At 47.4% G+C, this 21,263-nt stretch overlaps 1 protein-coding gene across 1 annotated transcript in view; it reads right to left on the reverse strand.

The window, feature by feature from the left end:
- Window positions 1–21,263, reverse strand: part of PLXNA2 (plexin A2) — a 177,190-nt gene that overhangs the window by 63,071 nt on the left and 92,856 nt on the right. The window contains exons 11-12 of the mRNA XM_026661161.2: window positions 6,941–7,092; window positions 1,435–1,552 (exon numbers count right to left, since the gene is read on the reverse strand). Coding sequence (XP_026516946.2) covers window positions 1,435–1,552; window positions 6,941–7,092 — 270 coding nt within the window. The remainder of the gene's footprint in view (window positions 1–1,434; window positions 1,553–6,940; window positions 7,093–21,263) is intronic.

The raw sequence follows: 21,263 nt of genomic DNA on the forward strand, positions 1-21,263 counted from the left end.
CAAGTTTGCAGATGACACTAAGCTGGGGGGAGAGGTAGATATGCTGGAGGGTACGGATAGGGTCCAGAGTGACCTAGACAAATTGGAGGATTGGGCCAAAAGAAATCTGATGAGGTTCAACAAGGACAAGTGCAGAGTCCTGCACTTAGGACGAAAGAATCCCATGTACAGCTACAGGCTGGGGACCAACTGGCTAAGCAGCAGTTCTGCAGAAAAAAACCTGGGGATTACAGTGGATGAGAAGCTGTGTATGAGTCAGCAGTGTGCCCTTGTTGCCAAGAAGGCTAATGGCATATTGGGCTGCATTAGTAGGAGCGTTGCCAGCAGATCAAGGGAAGTGATTATTCCCCTCTATTCGGCACTGGTGAGGCCACATCTGGAGTACTGCATCCAGTTTTAGGGCCCCCCGCTACAGAAAGGATGTGGACAAGTTGGAGAGAGGTCCAGCCGAGGGCAACGAAATTGATCAGGGGGCTAGGGCACATGACTTACGAGGAGAGGCTGAGGGAACTGGGCTTGTTTAGTCTGCAGAAGAGAAGAGTGAGGGGGGATTTGATAGCTGCTTTCAACTACCTGAAAGGGGGTTCCAAAGAGGATGGAGTTTGGCTGTTCTCAGTGGTACCAGATGACAGAACAAGGAGCAATGGTCTCAAGTTGCACTGGTGGAGGTCTAGGTTGGATATTAGGAAACACTATTTCACTGGACTGGGTTACCTAGGGAGGTGGTGGAATCTCCATCCTTAGAGGTTTTTAAGGCCCGGCTTGACAAAGCCCTGGTTGGGATGATTTAGTTGGTGTAGGTCCTGCTTTGAGCAGGAGGTTGGACTAGATGACCTCCTGAGGTCTCTTCCAACCTTAATCTTTTATGATTATGAATACGTACAGTGGAGAGCAGCAAGAAGCAACACAATAGATTTATCCCAGTAAATTAAATACAAAAGTAACATGTCTTCATTATTCTTCCCCTCCCGAGAAAGAGGAAAATTGTGAGCAACGTGACACCAGTTCCATGGCAGGATAGTACCTAGCTACAGGATGAACTTACATTAACATAGTGCTTCTGCTCAGAGGATCTCAAGATACTTTACAAACAGGACCTAATTGAGCTCAACAATTCTGTGAAGCAGGTAAATAGTATCACCATTTAACATGCAGGGGAAATAAAACAGAAGTCTGGGGACATAAACTTAGGCCAGTGGAAGCCACAGGGGCTCAGCATGTCTGAAAAATCAGACCGCTTGATTAGGTGCTTGTACAACATCACAGAGAAGTCAGTGTTAGAGTCATAATTTGAACTCGGGACTTCCTGGCTTCCCATCTCACACCCAAGCCACAAGTCCATCGAAAGCACACTGCTAGTATGTGTAGCAGCCAAAATCAGAAAAGATGCTTTGGCTCGCCCATCCCTCCCACCGGTTTTGCCCAGGTACTCACCACAAACATGTACTGTTGTGAGGATGTGGCCATGAACTCAGGTTTGCACTCTCCGATGCAGAGGCGCACTGGACCGGAACTGATCCCTGGGAGGGCCTGCCCCATCTCACACACAATTCTGAAAATATAAAGCCCACAAATGAGACCCTAGTAGGTAGACGCAGCAGTGACTTACTCAGCTGGATGGTTCCCTTTCTCCCTTTATTTTGATGTCTGCTGCTCTCCCCTTTCGAAGGAGCTAATTACTATTTTCCCCCCATGTAATAATTAAAAAAAAAATCAAAATTAGACATAATTATTACAAGCTGTAAACTCCAGAGCAATGCAGAGCACTAATGGCAAATATATTAGCCTGAAGCAAAGTAAGTGTGAAGTCCTCAGAGTAATGAATGAGTTCATTAAGGGAACAGCTCACATTGTGGGTTCCTGTTTAATCAGAAGTGGAGAGACCCATTAGGAGATGACAGACACAGGCCTTTGCGTAGAAGGTAAGTTTACTCCTTCTACTGATGAAAGAAGGTTAGTGGAACTGAATTGTACGGATACAGTATTCTTCATCTAGTCCAGATCAGTACCTGAGGATGGGCTCTCAGGCAGGGAAGGGGTAAAGAATCATAGTATTTAGAATGTGAACATGAGATACTCAATAGAAACGTCATGGATCAGGATGGCAGCTCAGGATGGTGGGCGGGGAGAGAGGCAGGAAAGAAAGTGGGGCAAGGCCCCTTCTGCCTCGCTGGACTTAGCGCTCCCTCCTCTGGCAGGGACAGGGCCTGGGGTAAATCAGGTAGGCATCGGGGCAGGCCTGAGGAGTGCTCCTCTGGCAAACAAAGGGAAACAAGTCTATAACACATCGAAACAAAAGGGGAAATACCTTTCCCTGCCCCCCTCACTGGGGCAGGGGTTGTCCTGCCACTGGCCCCGGGGTGTCAGTCCTTCCCCTAAATAGGCACTTGGTTTGGGACGTCTCCCCTATGGGAAGGAGCGCAGTCTCTCACGCTGGAGAAGCCTATCTCCCTGCTGCCACCAGCCTTGCAGCAGTTTGTCCCCCCTCCCCAGGAAAGAGGTTTTAACAGGTTTCAGGCAGCCCTTAATTGGACTCAGGTGTCCCTAATTGACCTGAAGTAACCCCTTCCCAGCTTGTAGGAAAAAGGGCCTTTAGCATTCTAGGGCTAACATATCTGTTTCCCCAGACCCTCCTGCAGGCGCCCGGCCTGACGGTGTCACAAAAGGAAGAGCTTGATCCTGCCCTTGGTTGCATGACACAAATCTCCCTGGGTCACATGCAATACCTGATTTCACCAGGACAGTGGCAATGGGTAACATGTACTGGAAACAGGAACCAGATCATAGAATCATAGAATCATAGAATATCAGGGTTGGAAGGGACCTCAGGAGGTCATCTAGTCCAACCCCCTGCTCAAAGCAGGACCAATTCCCAACTAAATCATCCCAGCCAGGGCTTTGTCAAGCCGGGCCTTAAAAACCTCCAAGGAAGGAGACTCCACCACCTCCCTAGGTAACGCATTCCAGTGCTTCACCACCCTCCTAGTGAAATAGTGTTTCCTCATATCCAACCTAGACCTCCCCCACTGCAACTTGAGACCATTGCTCCTTGTTCATTATTTGTCACACCAGCGGATTCAATAGGCAGTGAACCAAGGTTTTGAAAGCCACCTCAACCAGCATGGATCCTTAGCAATGCCTCAAAAGGGATGCTGCCGGGAGTCATTCCCACTGTGGTGTTAGAAAAACAAAACACCAGAGCAGTTTGCTAAAGCCTGGTAACCAGAGAGACTAAAAGTGAACAGCCTAGTCTCACTGACCAGGTGGACGGGAGTGAGAAAGGTGAACAAAGAGGATCAACTGTGAAAAGCAGATTAAGCACGAGGTAGGTAGGTAAGTGGATGGATAGATGGCATGGGATATATAAATATATTATATAATGGAAAACTCTGCTGCAGTAACTAACTGGTCCCTGTTGGTCAGTCCCAATGGAAAGGCCAAGGGCGGATGGTGCATAGATACCGAACTCCCTACCAGAGCAAGGTTGAAGATATATTGGCCAGGAGATTGTGGAGAAAGCTTGTACTACCACTGCTTGTACTTAGATAAACAGAAGTCTTCAGTCTCTGAAGTGATCATTTGAGCAGCTCTCACCCGTGCTAGACTCACTAGCGAATAAAAAGGATTTAAAGGGAAAAAAAAATCTGTAGACAAAACGCGCAGCTGATGCTAGGAGGCTTAACAAAATACAAACATGCTAGCAAAGAGCCTTCATGTGAAAGCCATTATCACTACACATCAAAATGGGTTTCCTATAGAGACGCTGCCTTTGGAGAACAGAGGCTGAAGTGTCTCCGCTGTGTGCCTAAATTTGCCACGCTTTGCTCTCTCTTCCCCTTTCAACTCGACGGAACTTTCTCCCCGGAGCATCATTTGGCTGCTGCTTCTCCATGAAGGCAGGAGCAGCAAGAAGAGAGTGCTGTTGTTCTGGCACTGGCAGTCTGTGGGAGATGGGGAATCATGACAGGCTGGTGGTTGTGACTGGGAGATTGCTCCTCAGTGTTGCTGCAATCTTGAGAGAGAGAGAGAATAGTCATTATTCCCTCCACCAGATGGGCAGCCAAAACCCAGGGACTAGTTGCAGAAGCCACAAAGAAAGGGTGGTGGGATCCAGGTTTTATTCCAAACAGGGGGACGGGGACACCAGTGCTGGATTTCAGCAAACTCAAGAAAAGATCAAATGACCAACTATTAGCCAGTAACGTGGACCTTTTCATTACTCAGCTGCCCAAATAATACCTTTGAGTAGCCCCAGAACAAGTAACAGGGCACACGTCATTGCATACACCATCAGGCATGTTGGGAATGAGGAATGGTGGCACAAGCTGCTATGGTACGTCTGATCTCTGATTCCTAATCCAGGCCAAAATCCCAGCAGGTACCCTCCTACAAAATGATGCACTCGACAGAGCTGTAGGGTGCTGATTTCTGGGCTAAGTGGCCCTTTAACCAACATTAACCTAATTGCCAGCTGATAGATTGCATGGCTGGAACATATGGTGAGTCATTACAGTCTCGGAATTCAGTCTGCCCACAGAACCCTTCAGAGGGTCCTTTTATCCGGATTCATCTTTAAAAGGCAGCTCTCATGCTAACACTTGCTGTTATCTGCCCAGGATAAATGTTTTAATGATGTTAACAAACTTTGAAAGCTTAAGAGCTGCAATTAGAATTGTCATTATAAAATCAGGATTTCATACTATCAAAGGAGGATAATTTTATAATCTCCCATCCCTGATTTCAAAAATAAAATACTACAGTTTTATAGCATAATGGAGAGAAATCACCATGTCTTACAATGGTATTAGTGCACTGCTTTGAGAGTCATTAATATAATAAAATAATAATAATACTTTGCAGTTCGGTAGCATCTTTCAACCAGTGATCTGAAAGCACTTTACAAATCCACAGGCTATGTCTACACTCAGAGCTAGGGGTGTGAATGTGCTGCTCACGTACACATACTTGTGCTAGCGCTCATTGAGCTAGTGTGAGTACAAAACAGCAGCATAGCCAGGGTAGCTCTGGTAGTGGTGGCACGACTGAGCTGTGCCGGCACGACTGAGCTGTGCCAAGTACAAACCCACGTGAAACTGTGGATAGACACTTGGCATGGCTCAGCCATGCCTCCAAGGCTGCCTCCCATGCTACCGCAGCCAAACTGATCTTTATACTCGCACTAGCTTAATAAGAACGAGCGTGAGTATGTGTACATGAACAGCGGCATCCCACCCCGAGTTCGAAGTGTAGACATAACCTGAGCTGCTCACAGTCCCCCCACCCCACTAAGAACAGTAGATAGTGTTATTATCCTTATTTTAGAGATGTGGAAACTGAGGTACAGAGTGATTAAAGTAACTGGCCTAAACTGACACAGCAAATGAAGGGAAGACCTTGGAACAGAACTCAAAAATCCTGACTTGCAGTCTCCTGCTCTAACCACTGGACTATATTATTTAAAATAAGGGATCTTCCCAGCCTGAAATCTCTTCTCCCTACCCCCTGGAGTGACCGAACCCCCCATTTCAGTTTACAGTACCAGCATCGCTGACCTGAGCGGCGGGCAACTGAGATGGACTTAGACTTCACTCAGTGTTTACGAGCGAACAGTCAGGGGAATACGATCAGGGCTAAGCCTGACTATCCAAAGGGGAACTCAAGCTGAATGTAATCCACCAGAGCTCCAGAGCTCACCAGAGCAATTCTCCTTTGCCCTGGCCTTACAGACAAGTTTATCTTGCTGAGCAGGTCGCCATCCTTTCTGCAAAATCTGTATTTAGTCCATGTGAAAGGAATTGAGTCCCCAGGAACAATGTAGTTTAGCTAGAGACAGCACAGAAACAGCTTAGGTAGTGGCTAGGCATGAAAGGGGAGCTCAGTCTTCAAAGCCTCTCTGCTGGGACTGCCAGCAAGGGGGTGAATTAAAGCCAACTGCTTTTAGTGACAGACACGTCCTCTGCTTTGAGAACTAGACTGAGACCCACCAAACTCATTTCACTCAAGCCATCAAAGAACAACCACTTTCAGCGGCTACAGACCCTGGGACAGATCCATTCTCAGTCCCTTGGGTTTCTCCTCTCTCTCTCCGACTTGCTCCGACAGTGCGGCACTGTATCTGTATTAGCTGCCAGAGCACCTTGCCAGTGCAGCAAAGATTACTCAATAAAAGAAATTGCTTAACATATTCCATCTTGCCCACTCTGCATGAATGCACCCCCTACTCTCGTAAGCATATTGGCATCTTGGCTAAAATAAAATAGAACTTCCAAAAAAAAAACCAACCTCAATCTGAAATGGGGACATGTGTCACTTTGGGAGGTTTATTTGCCTGTCCTCTGTTACACGCATATTTTCTAATTTTCGGCTGACATTTTTCTCAGTGAAATAAATGAATTGACTCCAGTGGAGGCCTATTCGGATTAAACTGCTGTCACCGCCTCACACACCTAACAAATGGTTGCCTGCAGTCAGCAGTGCGGGATGCATTCCAACCGGAGAGGAGGGAGGTGGAAAGGCTGAGGGTAAACAGCAAGGTGCTCATCAGAAAAGTTGCTTAGCAAAGCAGGAGCCATGGTGCAGAAGGAAACAAAATGCTTAATAAACCTTTAAAAGGGCCGGTTAGTGCCTGGGATGAAATCCAAGCGGGTGATCCTTAGCAGGTGTAAACTGGCCCAGCCCCATTTAAGTCAGGAGAGCTACATCAGTTTACAACCACTGAGGATCTGGCCCGCAAGGCACTGCCGCAGTTCTGCAGAGCAGGGAGGAGAGAGGCAGGCAGTGACTGGAGCACGTCTCTGACTCATGAGCTGACTGTGATTTTGCTTTCATCACGAAGAACAGGCCTTCTGAAGGGCTGCTAGATCGGGTGCTGTACACCAAGACGCCAGGAAACTAAAGGCACCCACTAGTGAACTCTAAGAGCCGGGCCAAGTGCACTTACTGCTCTGCGATGACGTACTGCTCCTGCAGGGGAGTGCACTGCACCCCCGCCACCTGCACGTTGTGGGCAATCTCGGAGAAATCCAGCCCCAGGTTCACGCCATGGATCGTCACCCGCGTCCCTCCTTCTGGGGGCCCTGACACTGTCAGGATCTGGAGAGGAAACAAAATACAGCATCTGCATTACTGTCGCCTCCTGGCAGGTGCCTTGAGCCTGCTCATGTCCTGGCACTTTCTTTGCACCAGGTCTGGAGGGATCCCTCGAAGGGCTGGCAGCTGCAACCAACCGACCGGCAGCCTATTCATGCTGCAGACAGGAGGGGAGATTATCCTGCCAACTTCTCCTCACCGTTTCCCACCAGCAGAGGCTGAAGAGATGCAGCGTGGTAGGAAAGAGTTAATCCATCGTACTTCCTCACAGCGACTCTGCTCCTGCAGCAATAGGGGTGCTGTGGGCCTGCCTGCTGGTAAGTCAGCACAGCTGCATGCAGGACGCTTGCACAGCCCCGTGGCGTGATCCCACAGCACTGACTTACTGTGACTTACGGTGCACACAGGCACCATTAGGGGCTGCCATTCGCCTCTTCAGCCCATTGGGGGAGTAATGCCAATTCATTCATCAACACAGGGAGATAATGGGGAAATGACCCGGGGATCCTCTCAGACCCATTGGGCTTTGCAGATGGAACTTGTTTACAGCACAGTGGCTCATTCACACAAACACCTTGGCTTTACCATGTCAGGACCTAGGAGAGTCTTTGGATGGTTTCCCCACAAAGCCCAGTGCTTCCTTCACCTGTTTTGCTGTATAATGAATTTTATCACGCAAGCTGAACACAAGCACCGAACACTGCAACCTACATCATTGCCACCTGGCTCCTCGGGGCGGCCAGAGACTCCCATCATCATCCCCAGTCCAGCACACCTCTCTCACTTCCATGCCCCATATCACGCCCAGACATCTTGCAGTAGTCATGGGAGCCAGCGTCTGTGCCTACTGTGCCGGAACCGAAGATGGCTGAAGTGCTGCAGCTGGCAGAGGCCTGAACAATATTAGCAGCAGAAATATCTGCTAGAAAGATAGGATCAGCTCCCTTTTTATAGACTTATATACAAGATCATAACCTTAAAGAAGTGGGCTGCTGCTATGGAGAACTTCATTACGTTCTGCCTTGGACGGTCTCTGAATTTTAATACCACATTTTATTAGTGAGTAAGGCAACGAGAAGCACTTCAAACAACTCTTTGAAATGATAAAGGGTGAGGAGTACATTCTAAAGATGTCCACTTATAGTGTATCTCAATCATGATTGCCTCCGTTCCAATTGCAATAGGATTTCATTAAAGATCACTCCCCCTCCCCAGCCAGTGGCATGCACTAGGATAGTGAGAGGCCATAGGATTGGGACCCAAGAGACCTCGGTTCTATTCCTGGCTTTTCCACTGGCTTGCTGTGAGGCCTTGGGAAAGTCTCTGTGCCTCAGGTCTTTGTCTGTAAAATGGGGATAAGGATAGAGACTCTCCATTTGTGAAGCACTTTGAGATGGATTGTGAAATCGCTAGTTAAGAGCAAAGGATTATTATTAATGCAAGAGTGACTTAATCCCCAGCCTTTGGTTACCAGCTCCAGCTTTCTGACCCTCCCACCATCCTACCCAACTTTTCTGACCGGCTGCCCACTTTCCCCAGGAGCTCAGAACAGCTTCGTAGGTGGGATCTGAATTGTTAGTACATGGAAGGAGATGAAATGTAACACATGAACACTGATAATCATTCATGTTGGCAAATACAGAATATCCCGCTGTTTCAGTAGCCCATCAAAGCAGCCCTCGTTAGAACCCCTGCATATCATGTTCTATTACATCCCCTGGCTACAGATTTAATTGGCATGTGCCCCACCCCGTGACCTCTATGGATGATCCCTTTTTAAACCCCTCCACTTACCTAACACTGGCCTCCTCACATATCCACTACCAGCAGTGCAGGAGCCTTCTTCTCCGCAGCATCTGCTGCCTGGAATAGCCTCCCTGTATCTTTCTACCTCATTTTTCTGTTTCCCGTCTCCTTTCAAATCTCAGCTGAAACTATTTCTTTTCTCCCTCACTTATATGTCTTAATTTCTCTCCCTTCACCTCTGCTCCTATTTATTATTAACTCTGAAGCTGTATTATTTAATTTGGCAAAATGTTCTGGGTTGCAACTTGCTATATAGACCATACGATATACAGCTGCATTGTATTTTAAAATACTTTTCTCTGCACTGCCTATGCCTCAATTTCTCTCTCTTTGCACTCTGGGTTTTATGACTGAAGGCTTTAATTTATTCACTATACAGTGTCTGTTGCACCGCTGCTTTCTGAAACTCATACCACGTAGCATGTCTTGTACCACTTAGCTCTGCAAAGCACCGTGTTCCCAAAGAAGACACTATACAAAAATCAAGTTGTATTGTATTCTATTGAACATTGACAGCCCGGGCTGCTAATGTTGACACTGCTAGTCACACATAACCAGAACACAAGTCTTGACAGTTTACTTTCCTTACGACTGTAAATTAGTTTAAACCCTACTTATTGCAGTATTTACACTACAGGATGTGTTGACTTATCACACATCCAAAAACCACCCCTGTGGCTTGCCATTTTCTGACCCAATGGCAACCGACAAAACCAGACCGTGTTGCCAAACAAAACAACATTTTTTTTATATTTTTTATTTTGATAATGTCCTGACCTGGAAAATGCCCGAACCAGCTTTCCATTCGACCTAGATTTTAGGGGCCGCTAATTGAACAGTTTTGAAATAACTGTGCCAAGTAGCAGCCCCAGGGTTAGGACAGATGCATTCAATTAATTACAGCTGGGGAGATTCAGTCAAAAGCATAGAAAGGAGCAAAGTCTTAGAGGTCCAGTTGTGCAGAACTTCGGTGACCTCCTTTGAGCAGAACTGGACTCGGCCTGTGCACTGCACGACGCAGTGCGACTGCCATGCTGAAACGGCAGCGGCAGTTGGACTTTGGGTTATTTTTTACATACCATGGTCAGACCCTATACTTATGCGGATACACAACCCAATTATGCACAGCAAGTCTGACCCGAGGCTGCTGCTGACATCACAGTGTCTCTCGAATTTCAGCGACAGCCAGTCACACTTGGAGGATGCATGAACTGGAGACAAGAGATTCTCGTTAAGAATAATCTCATTTTCTGTTCTGAGATGCAGGAGGAAACAGTCTCCACGTAACAAGACCATCTCATTCTATTTAATACCTCTTCCCGTGTGTCTACATTGTTATACTGTGCTCATCACCAGGGTATTTATTTTAGTTCTCTCTTGCGAAGACAAATCCTGACGGTCTCTAGAACATCTGTTATCAATTAAAATGGGATTGGGAGTAAGCACTCCTGGGTTCTGTTCCCAGCTCTGCAACTACCTCATTGTGTGGCCTGAGCAAGTCACTTTCCCGCTCTCTGCCTCGGTTTCCCCATCTATAAAATGGGACATAGTAGGCTTTGCACAAAAGGATCAGCATCAGAGACTATTAGGTGAAAGTATAATGTTTTGCATTTGCATAGATCTTATCTTCATAAAAGTGCAGGAATATAACCAAAGTGACAGGAGAGATGATATTATAAAGCCTGGGGTAGCTGCACCAGTGCAAACTCCTACTGTACACAGGCAAAGCCACTGTTCGCACTGGTGCTGCTTACTCCAGCTTGGAACCAGGGTAAGCTGCAGCAAAGCAAATGACAGCTTACCCTGTTTGCACTGATGTGGTGACACAGCGGCTGGAATCAGGGCAAATCCTCAGTGCAGGTCAGTGTGTTCTGCACTGTCCAGCCTTCTCCAGGGCAGTTTAGATATTAGCGGTCCATTACCCCTGTAAGGGGTCAATATTCAAGTTTACTGCACCTCTACCCCAATATAATGCGACCCGAAATAACATGAATTCGGATATAACGCGGTAAAGCAGCGCTCCGGGGGGCCGGGGCTGCACGCTCCGGCGGATCAAAGCAAGTTCGATATAATGCGGTTTCACCTATAACGCGGTAAGATTTTTTGGCTTCCGTGGACAGCGTTATATCGGGGTAGAGGTGTATTTTAAATGGAGTTATCAAGCAGTTCAGTTTAAACACAACACTGGATTAGTTTATAATGAAAAAAATAAAACAAGATGATTTAACTACACAGAGAAAGAGCTTAAGTGAGAACAAGTATAAGGTATTAAAGTCAGAAATGGATACAAGAGAAATAAAGATAAGTTTTAGCTACCAGAAATGTTTTAACAAGCTAGACTTGGTTCCAGGCAAAATCCTTACCACAGATCACAGCAAGAGGGCTGACCAAATTCTCAGGTCAGGAACTCCCCTAAGTCAGAGGGCTGGTTCCTTTGACATCTTAGATGAAAGAGAGATGGGGAGAGAAAGCTTGGGGTGCTTTTGCCCCTCGCTTTTACAGTCCAGTCACCCTTTGAATTACATTTTCCTGAGGTTTCAGAGTGGTAGCCATGTTAGTCTGTATCAGCAAAAACAACAAGGAGTCCTTGTGGCACCTTAGAGACTAACAAATTTATTTATAAGCTTATGCCCATATAAATTTGTTAGTTTCTAAGGTGCCACAAGGACTCCTCATTGATTTTCCTGAGGGTTACCCCTGATAAAGTGCCTTCCAGCTGTGAGGATGGAGGCATGGAATCTTATGGTGAAAGAAGTTCCATGTTGTTTGCTAAAATGCAGATCGACCTGTTCCTGCCCCACTTTGTTGCCAAATAATGGCCAATTGACCACTGATTGCCAATTAACTTTGATGACACCCCGGTTCACCCCATCCCCAGACTTGTCTGGTAAACACCCATTAGTCATCATTTCAGCTTATGTTCTTAACTCTTAATACAAATTTCGTACATACATTACACAAGAATATTGATGATCAGCGTGTTATTAGTTTTTAAATGATACCTCACAAGGTATATTGTGCACAAAGATTACAATGATGTGTAGGGTGTGAATACAGGGGTGCTCTGGGTCACAGATAGGTATTACTGAACCTATTTTAGAGACAGGGAAACTGACACAGAGAGCAGAAGTGATTTATCTAGGGTCACCCCACAAATCAGTGGCAGAGCCAGGACAAGAACCCAGAAGTTGTGACTCCCAGTCACCCCTACGCTAACCATCAGACCCCATTCCCCTCTCAGAGCAGGGAACAGAACCCAGGAATCCTGATTCCCAGCCCTCCCGTCCTTACCTACCATTAGAAAGTTCCCTCCCCTAAGGTAGGATCCAGTTTTTTTAGCATCATTAATGTTTCCTGTCACCCCAGTTGGGGTGGTTCACCATTTTCAATGTAAAACAACACAGAGCTACAAAAAGCAGGGTCTGTGTGTGGGACAGAAATGTGTCTTACAGCTGATCCTAAGGATATCCTTGCTACAGTCAGAGGTGAGCCAGACAGTCCTGCAGTATAAGTGACTATCATACCCCATCACACTCAGCATCAAAGACACAACAAAAAAGATAGAGTCCCAGCCACGCAAAGAGTGGCAAAAAAAAAATTACCAAAGTGTCATTTACCTTCTCTCTTTTCTTTTTTGTCCTTTTATTTTTTTATTATGTTCTAAGCTAGCTGGATCCCAGCTGATGAGCCCAGCAGGGACCCAGCACATAAGCATCCCTAGCTCCTCATCCCGGCATGATCCCTTCTTGTCTCTGTCTTAGCTGATAGCACATTCAGAACCTAATTGTTATCTCAGCAGAGCAACTCCATTATTCAGCCTGACACTACCCCCCTTTAGCTGTTTGTTGCAGTGATGTTATATTAATGAGGCCTGCAAATAAATGAATAGGAGATCAGAGAGCTGCTTGTTCTCAAGAAAACTGATTTTTTTATTTATTTATCACAGAGGCTACAGACATTAGGGAAGTTTTATGCTGTTAACGAAGGGACACTGCTGACGGAGGCGAGAGCATGGACTCGGGTCCTGTAAACCAGTGCTTCTCAAGCTATCTGATGTGGGGGACCGGCAATTTTTTTCCCCAATGTGCCAGGGACCGGTACCATATTATTATCCTATTCAACGCTCTTATGAGGAAACTCACCGCGGACCGGCAGCCGATGGCTCACGGACCGGCACCGGTCCGCGGACCACCACTTTGAGAAGCACTGCTGTAAACGGAAGGACTGTATGTTAACTATAATTCATTTCCTTTCGTTTCAGTGACAACAGGGTTTCTCCTTGGCATTTACACATCCCCCCGTGATGCTGGGAACCTGGATGCAAGCGCACTGGGCTAGGGTATGAGAACTAGAGCGCTGAACTGACTGGAGAGAGGGAAGCTAACTGCAAACAGGATAAATGGTGAAGAGTCTTTCAGTGGGAATGATTCAAGAGCTTAGTTACACGGGCCAGTATAGGGGGTCAAACTCGGCGCTCTGTTCCACTGGTGCAACCCTGTTGAACCCTGCGCTAAGGGTCTGCCTGTAGGCTCCCCTAAAACTCAGACCCCTGAAAATGGAACACATTGATTTGTTAGCACAAGCAGAACCGTATCTTCTGCTCGTGTCAAGCTCAGAGTCCACTTAGGTCAATCCCCTAAGATTCAAACATTCCCTGGAGAGACCCCTCGTGCCTCCGTCTTTGAAGGAGACACACAGGCCGGGTGATGGAGGCAACCAATCTGCAATAACCACGGCTAAGCTATGCTCTCTTTTCCTTGGACGGAGACCGCCGATATTACTTTCCAAGTTGGACAGTGATAAAATATTCTATGGCAGTGCCCAGCCCACAGCTAGCAAGAACGCCGCAGGGATGGAATCTCCAGCTCAGAACATGAGCAGCTTAGCTGAAAGTTGTTTTGTGGTTTTATTTCTCCTGCTTAACTCAAGGAGAAGAAAATAAGACTTCTTAAATGTTACAACTGTCTGAATCATTTAGTATGAGGGAAACTGCCGGCGGAGCCTATTTTGCTCCTGGCGTCTTGTAACCCAGCCTTGTGCAAACAGTACAAATGCTTGTGGGAAAGAGAGGGAGTTGCATTCTGTTGAAGGGGGAGAGGGGAGAAGTTTATTTATTGTTAAAAGATTATTGAAAAATAAAAAAGGAAACAAAACGCCTCTGAGATAAAAGATCTCTGAACCCATCAGGCTGGTAGAATAGGGGTTAGCATCACATGGCATCAGATGGAAGCGAGCAGGTGGTGCTCTCAATTCAATGGCTACATAACCAAGGTGACATTCACCCCTGGGCAAAGAAGCAGCGCACACAGCCTCTGCACCACTTAATTGCACCTTAAGTCTAAATTTAAGCATATGCTTAAGGGTTTTGCTGAATCAGGACCTAAGTAAGCACAAGGGCCTTAAACCATGGTTCAGTGGGAGTTAAGAGCCACAGGGGCCTTGTGTTTTGTGCCCAGAGTGAATTTCGCACAGGGAGTGATCGTTGTTGGTGCCTTGAGAGGTTTTTGTTAATTCCCTGCATGCCCTTTTTTATTTTAAATTAACAGACACTGGCCTGTGGAAATTCTGCGGCCATGCCAACCGAGCCGAGGCTGCTGCAGGTTAGAAAAACTTCCAGGCTGGCAGTGCCTCCTGGTTATTAGAAAACAAGTCAAATGAGCTTGGGGACGTCTGAGTAGCCCCACAAGGACATCTCATCTAAGATCAAGCATGGAGCTCCTTACCCGGGTGATCCAGCTCTGGTTCGACCAGTCCTGGACGACCAGTACAGGCCTTCACCCATCAGGGGTAAGTAAGCAGATTACCATGCTGCTATGTGAGGTGAATCTTTGGAGTGAACCCTTACAAACTAAGGTTCATTCTATTGAGGCACCTCTAATAAAGCCAGGGCTTTGTCCTTTGCCAATTTCCCCACTCCCTCCACCAATGTGTTTGTACACCAGCTGGTTGCCCCAGAGGTGGCTGCATTTCATCGGTGCACATTCCATATTCTGTACGGCGTTTTGAGATCAGTGATGCTGAAAAGGCATGATGGAAAAAGAATACATTATTCAGTCGCCAGTGAAATCAGCCCGTCCCTGTAGACTGGGTAAGGTTATAACACAAGTTATTCCCTCACAATATCTGGGGCACTCAGGAGATAACCGTTCTGGATTCCTGCCTGTGGACACAAGTATCTAACTCTATGGTGATAACTGGAAGAAACATAAGCGCAGACACTGAGTGTACACACGTGTGCATGTCCATGTATGCACCTATTGAGGTGGCTGAGCTCTAGCAGAAGGGTGAGCTGGAGAGAAATTCGTGTTCAGACGTTCAAATGTTAGATAAGGAGAATATTGCTAGATGAGAGACTCACTTGCCCATACTAGAATCTCATGTAGTTCCCTTGACAAGGCCATATTCTGCTCTGTTACACCAGCGTAAACCCTGAGCAGCTCCACTGAAGTCAAAAGCGTTACTCCAGATTTGCAAAGAGAAGAATATAGCCTCTTCTCTCTTTCGCTCTGCTGGAAAATGTAACATTGCCTGAATCCTCCTTTTCTGTTGAGGTTAATGTTTCTCATGATCTTAAACTGCAGGGAGTTAGTGAGCTTACATAGAGCTGGAGAAAGCATTAAATAGGAAACCAACAAAAACTTGTCACAATGGGTCAGGAGTCCTGTCGCATTTCAATTTGCCAAGGGTTTCCTTTTCTCTAGGTTGAGCTGACTATGAGCTCAGATGCACCCTGGTGGCTGCTGTCAGGGACAGCCATCGATGGTTCCAAGGCGAATTTTATTACAGCGAGGGTGCTGGGGGGAAAAAGAGTGACCGATGAGCTCCTAACCTGGCTTTTATACAAATCAAGAGACTCTTGGACTGTTCCCTGTTGGGGGAGGCCTAGAACATACTCTCTTGGGGTGGGTCTGTCAAAACCAAGCTACAGCCTGTAAAATAATCCAAAACTGACGTTAGATTTAGGAGAGGCAGCAATCCCTGAACTCATTCCACCAAGCTCGGCTGCTTGATTTCTTAACCTGCTGATCTCTTTGTTCAATCAGCACCGCCATTATCCTTGCTTTTCTATAGCCCTGCAGACCTAATACATTTTAATCTCTAAAAACCAGCAGTGGTGAAACTACACAAGAGATGGGGATGCAAGATCTTTTCAGCTAAAAACTGTGATTTCATTGGCTGAAAGGCATCTGGAGGGGGGCCACATATCAGGCTCCAACAACAAAGGATGACATGATAGGGCCCAAGTATGAAAATCACCCATGTTTTCATAAGACAGACAGGGTGGGGAGAGTCGGGGAGGGGGGGTTACTGAACTCGGATGGCTAACCAGAATCTCTGCCAGAGACGCAACATCCATGCAGCTATTTTTAGTGCACTAGCTCAAACCCTGCTACCACAAGTCAGTCTACCCAGGCTGGGAGACTCCCTTCCAGCTGCAGTGTAGACTTACCCACAGAGACCTGAGCACAGGACTGGCAGGTAGTATCTCCTTACCAACTCTCTCTGAGGCCTAGGACCAGTCAAACTCTTTGGGCCACATTCAGCCCTGGTGCAACCCCACAAATCTACCCCAGTGCTTAATGCTTGTTTTCTCCCCTCCCTCTCGGTCAAAGGAGGATAATGATATTTACCCGGCTCACCAGGGGTTGTGACATTAGCTAAAGTCTGCGAAGTGTTCAGCAGAGGAACAGCATCACGTAAATGGTAAATATTATTGTGTTTTTAGAAAAAAGCTCTTGTGTCTGTTTCTGTCTCACAATTTGATGATGATGGAGTGAAATTAATCAGAACCTGACACCTTATAATAAGAAGTGTCCTTTCTTGTCAAAAAGTAACAAATTGAAGCATGAACAACAACAACACTGAAAGTACAAGGAGGGAGAGGAATGATTTAAAGGGGAAGAGATGAAATGAGGAAAGTGAATTTGAGGAACAGCTTCTGAACCATCACAGGTGTCAGGGCCGGCTCCAGGCACCAGCCTGCCAAGCAGGTGCTTGGGGCGGCCGCTCCGGAGAGGGGCGGCACGTCCAGCTATTTGGCGGCAATTCGGCGGATGGTCCCTCACTCCCGCTCGGAGCGAAGGACCTCCCGCTGAATTGCCGCCGCAGATCGCGATCGCAGCTTTTTTTTTTTTTTTGCGCTGCTTGGGGCAGCAAAAACCCTGGAGCCGGCCCTGACAGGTGTTAGTCTGTAGTGTGTCCTCCAAAGGGCAGTAGTGAAAGCACCAATTTATGAGACACACCCCAAGTCTACACGAGACAGCTGCAGGAGCTGGATTCAAGCTAACAGCAGCAGTGAAGACAGTGCAAACTTTAAGGCAGGCTATGAGTGGAGTCCATAACCAGGGTCTCTGCTGGGCTTGTACTACCGTGCTGAAGGCCGTGCTGTGGTGTCTGCACTGCTATTGTTACTCACACTGACTGGATTCAAGCTAGTTCGGGTAGGCTAGCTTGTGAACAGCTTTTGCTGTGTAGATAAACCCCTAAAACCCTGGGATCAGAGAAAGCACTGCAGAATAGACTCAAGAGGAGACGCCCTGATTTCAGTCAGCCACTGGTGTACTTGCACCCATGCAAACCCTCAGTGTAGACAGGCAACTGGTACTTGCCCTGGGGCAGCTTATTCCTAGTTAAAAGCAGGCTAAGCTGCACCGTTACAAATGGCTGCCTGTAGCAGCTTGCCTTGTCTACACCAAGGGTTTGCACTGATGGCAGTAATGGCCAGAGCAGTAAGGTCTTTCCCCTTCTAACTTCTATGAGTGTGTGAAAGAGGATCTCACATTTTAATTTGTTAGTAAGTTGAACCCAGCTCTGCAGACTAAACAGATATGCTTAGCCATCCATTTGATGAGAACATAAGAACGGCCGTACTGGGTCAGACCAAAGGTCCATTTAGCCCAGTATCCTGTCTTCCGACAGTGGCCAATGCCAGGTGCCCCAGAGGGAATGAACAGAATAGGGAATCATCAAGTGATCCATCCCCTGTCGCCCATTCCCAGCTTTTGGCAAACAGAGGCTAGGGACACCATCCCTGCCCATCCTAGCTAACAGCCATTGATGGACCGATCCATGAACTTATCTAGTTCTTTTTTGAGCCCTGTTATAGTCTTGGCCTTCACAACATCCTCTGGCAAAGAGTTCCACAGGTTGACTGTGCGTTGTGTGAAGAAATACTTCCTTTTATTTGTTTTAAACCTGCTGCCTAGTAATTTCATTTGTTGACGTCTAGTTCTTGTGTAATGAGGAGTAAATAACACTTCCTTATTTACTCTCTCCACACCAGTCATGATTTCATAGACCTCTATCATAACCCCCCTTAGTCGTCTCTTTTCCAAGCTGAACAGTCCCAGTCTTTTTAATCTCTCCTTATATGGAAGCCATTCCATACCCCCAATCATTTTTGCTGCCCTTTTCAGAACCCTTTCCAGTTCCAATATATATATATTTTGAGATGAGGAGACCACATCTGCACGCGGTATTCAAGTTGTGGGCGTACCATGGATTTATACAGAGGCAATATGATTTCCATTCTAACCACTGAAATACACAAATACATGGCATTGTTCTATGACTATCTGTATCAAAATTTGAACACTGAGGGCCTGGGGTCTGATCTGCACATAGAACTTGTACACCTAGATGTTCTAATGGTCCCCTCTAGCCTTAAACTCTGTGATTCTAGGACAATGATTTATTTAAAGCAGTGCAACCCCCCTGTGTGAACAAACTTATTTTGGTGTAAACCAGACTTAGGCCTGGTCTACACTAGGCTTTTATGTCGACTTTAGCGCCGTTATATCGAATTAACCCTGCACCCGTCCACACCAGGAAGCCATTTAGTTCGACATAAAGCTCTCTTTAAATCGATTTCTGTAATCCTCCCCAACGAGAGGAGTAGCGCTAAATTCGACATGGCCATATCGAATTAGGCTAGGTGTGGATGGAAATCGACGTTAATAGCTCCGGGAGCTATCCCACAGTGCACCACTCTGTTGACGCTCTGGACAGCAGTCCGAGCTCGGATGCTCTGACCAGCCACACCCCCGGGAAAATTTGAATTCATTTTCATTTTCCTGTCTGGGCAGTTTGAATCTCAGTTCCTCTTTGGACATCGAGGGGAGCTCAGTAGCAGTGGCAACTATGCAGAGCTCTCCAGCAGAGATGGCCGTGCAATCCAATAGAAAGAGGGCCCCAGCATGGACTGATCGGGAAGTCTTGGATCTCATCGCAGTGTGGGGCGATGAGTCCGTGCTTTCAGAGCTGCGCTCCAAAAGAAGGAATGCTAAGATCTACGAGAAGATCTCCAAAGCCATGGCAGAGAGAGGCTACAGCCGGGATGCAACGCAGTGCCGCGTGAAAATCAAGGAGCTGAGACAAGGCTACCAAAAAACCAAAGAGGCTAACGGACGCTCCGGATCCCAGCCCCACACATCCCGTTTCTACGAGGCACTGCATTCCATCCTGGGAGCGGCCGCCACCACTACCCCACCCCTGACCGTGGACTCCGAGGATGGGATCATGTCGGACATGACAGCGGACGGGGAAGAGGAGGAAGGAGATGAGGAGGACGAGGCAGTCGACAGCGCTGGCACCGCTGATTTCCCCGACAGCCAGGAGCTCTTCATCACCCTTACCGAGATCCCGTACCAACCGTCCCCATCCCTTACCCCGGACACAGAATCAGGGGACGGATCAAGCAGTAAGTGCTGTAAACATGTAAACATTTATTTAAAACAGAACGGTAATATTTATACTATTAACAATGTATATTTATAAAAGTGCTGTAAACTAGTAAAAAAATAATCAGGTACAAAACAGGAATATTTACAAAGGTAACAAATGGGTTTTGCATGATTTCTCTGTCTTAGGCTCTTCTCAATTTAGTCCCAAGTATTTTAAAAAAATTTCACAATGTCCGTTACTACATGATTCCCAGGCCCAAGACGCTCCACTCCAAAGTCCCAGTGCACCTACGCGAAAATCCGGTCAATGTGGCCGGGGATCGACGAGAAATCCTCGTAGGAGAACTCCTCGTAGGTCTCGTGGAGGTAGAGCTCAAGCCTGTTGATCAGGTTCCGGGGTAGGGCGATCTTAGTGGGCCCTCCGTGGTAGCAGACATGTCCCCTCCATGCCACAATCAGGTACTCGGGGATCATGGCCCGACATAGCATGGCGGCATACGGCCCCGGTTTCTGCATGCTTTCCCGCAGCATGCGTTCTCTCTGGGTGTCCGGGATCCTCAGGAGGGTGATGTCGCTCATGACGCCCTGCTTTGAATTAGGGAGGGGACTGTTAGTATTGGGACTGCTTTACAGCCACGCGGTGGAGGGAGAGGGGCAGCATACAGGGATCTTTCCCTGGGACAGCCGCGAGGGGGTGGGACAGGGGCAGAGTTGATGCTGTCCTGATTGCTGGCAGCAGAGACTGGCATTGCTTTCAATGTGAAAGGAGGCCAGTGCTACTGCTGGAGTTTTAAGCAGCCACAAGTCTGCGGCTTACCATTATTGCCCGCTCCAGAAGTTCAGGTCTCCAGCCACAGTTCTCTGAACACTCCAAGACCTCCGCAAGTCCACAGGCACTGAAGGCGACGGCCGAAAATTCGACCTTGTCCTGAGTGCGCATGTGAGAGGTTCAGTGCATGGTCTTGTTCACAGAGAAAGACTAGGTTCTTTGTATACAATTTCATTTATCTGTCTCAGGAATTCACTCCCTTTTTAAAATTCACACAGACACATCTGCGACTGTCTCCCAACCCAGCCTGTCAGCACACTCCCAGAGGCTAGCGCAGATTAGGCGGAGGAAGAAGAAGACGCGTGAAGACATGTTCACAGAACTAATGGGCTGCTCCCGAGCCCAGGCAGCCCAGCAGACACAGTGGAGGGAGAACTTGTCACAAATGCACCGAGCAGTCATGGAACGGGAGGAGAGGTGGCGTCAGGAGGACCAACAGGCTACTGAAAAGCTGCTTGGACTAATGAGGGAGCAAACGGACACGCTCCGGCGCCTTGTGGATGTTCTGCAAGACCGGAGGCAGGAGGACAGAGCCCCGCTGCAGTCTATCTGTAACCGCCCTCACCCGCCACCAAGTCCCACACCACCCTCACCCAAAGTCCAAAGAAGGAGGGGCGGCAAGGGCCGTTAAAACTTTCAATCAACCCCTGCAGACTGCTCTAGCAGTAGAAGGCTGACATTCCCCAAAATTTCATAAGTCCTTTCCTACCCACCTCACACAAGCCCCCGTCCAAGTTTCACCCCCCACGTTTCATGTCTGGTTCGCAATAAAATGTTTGTTTCTGTTCATTACTGTTTCAGTCAGGTTCTTTTGAGGGAGAGTCTGTCTGGAGGGGGGGAAGGGGCTTGGTAATTGG

Source organism: Terrapene carolina, unplaced genomic scaffold (genome assembly GCF_002925995.2).
Source record: "Terrapene carolina triunguis isolate 2854851 unplaced genomic scaffold, T_m_triunguis-2.0 Scaffold926, whole genome shotgun sequence".
NCBI classification, from domain to species: domain Eukaryota; kingdom Metazoa; phylum Chordata; order Testudines; family Emydidae; genus Terrapene; species Terrapene triunguis.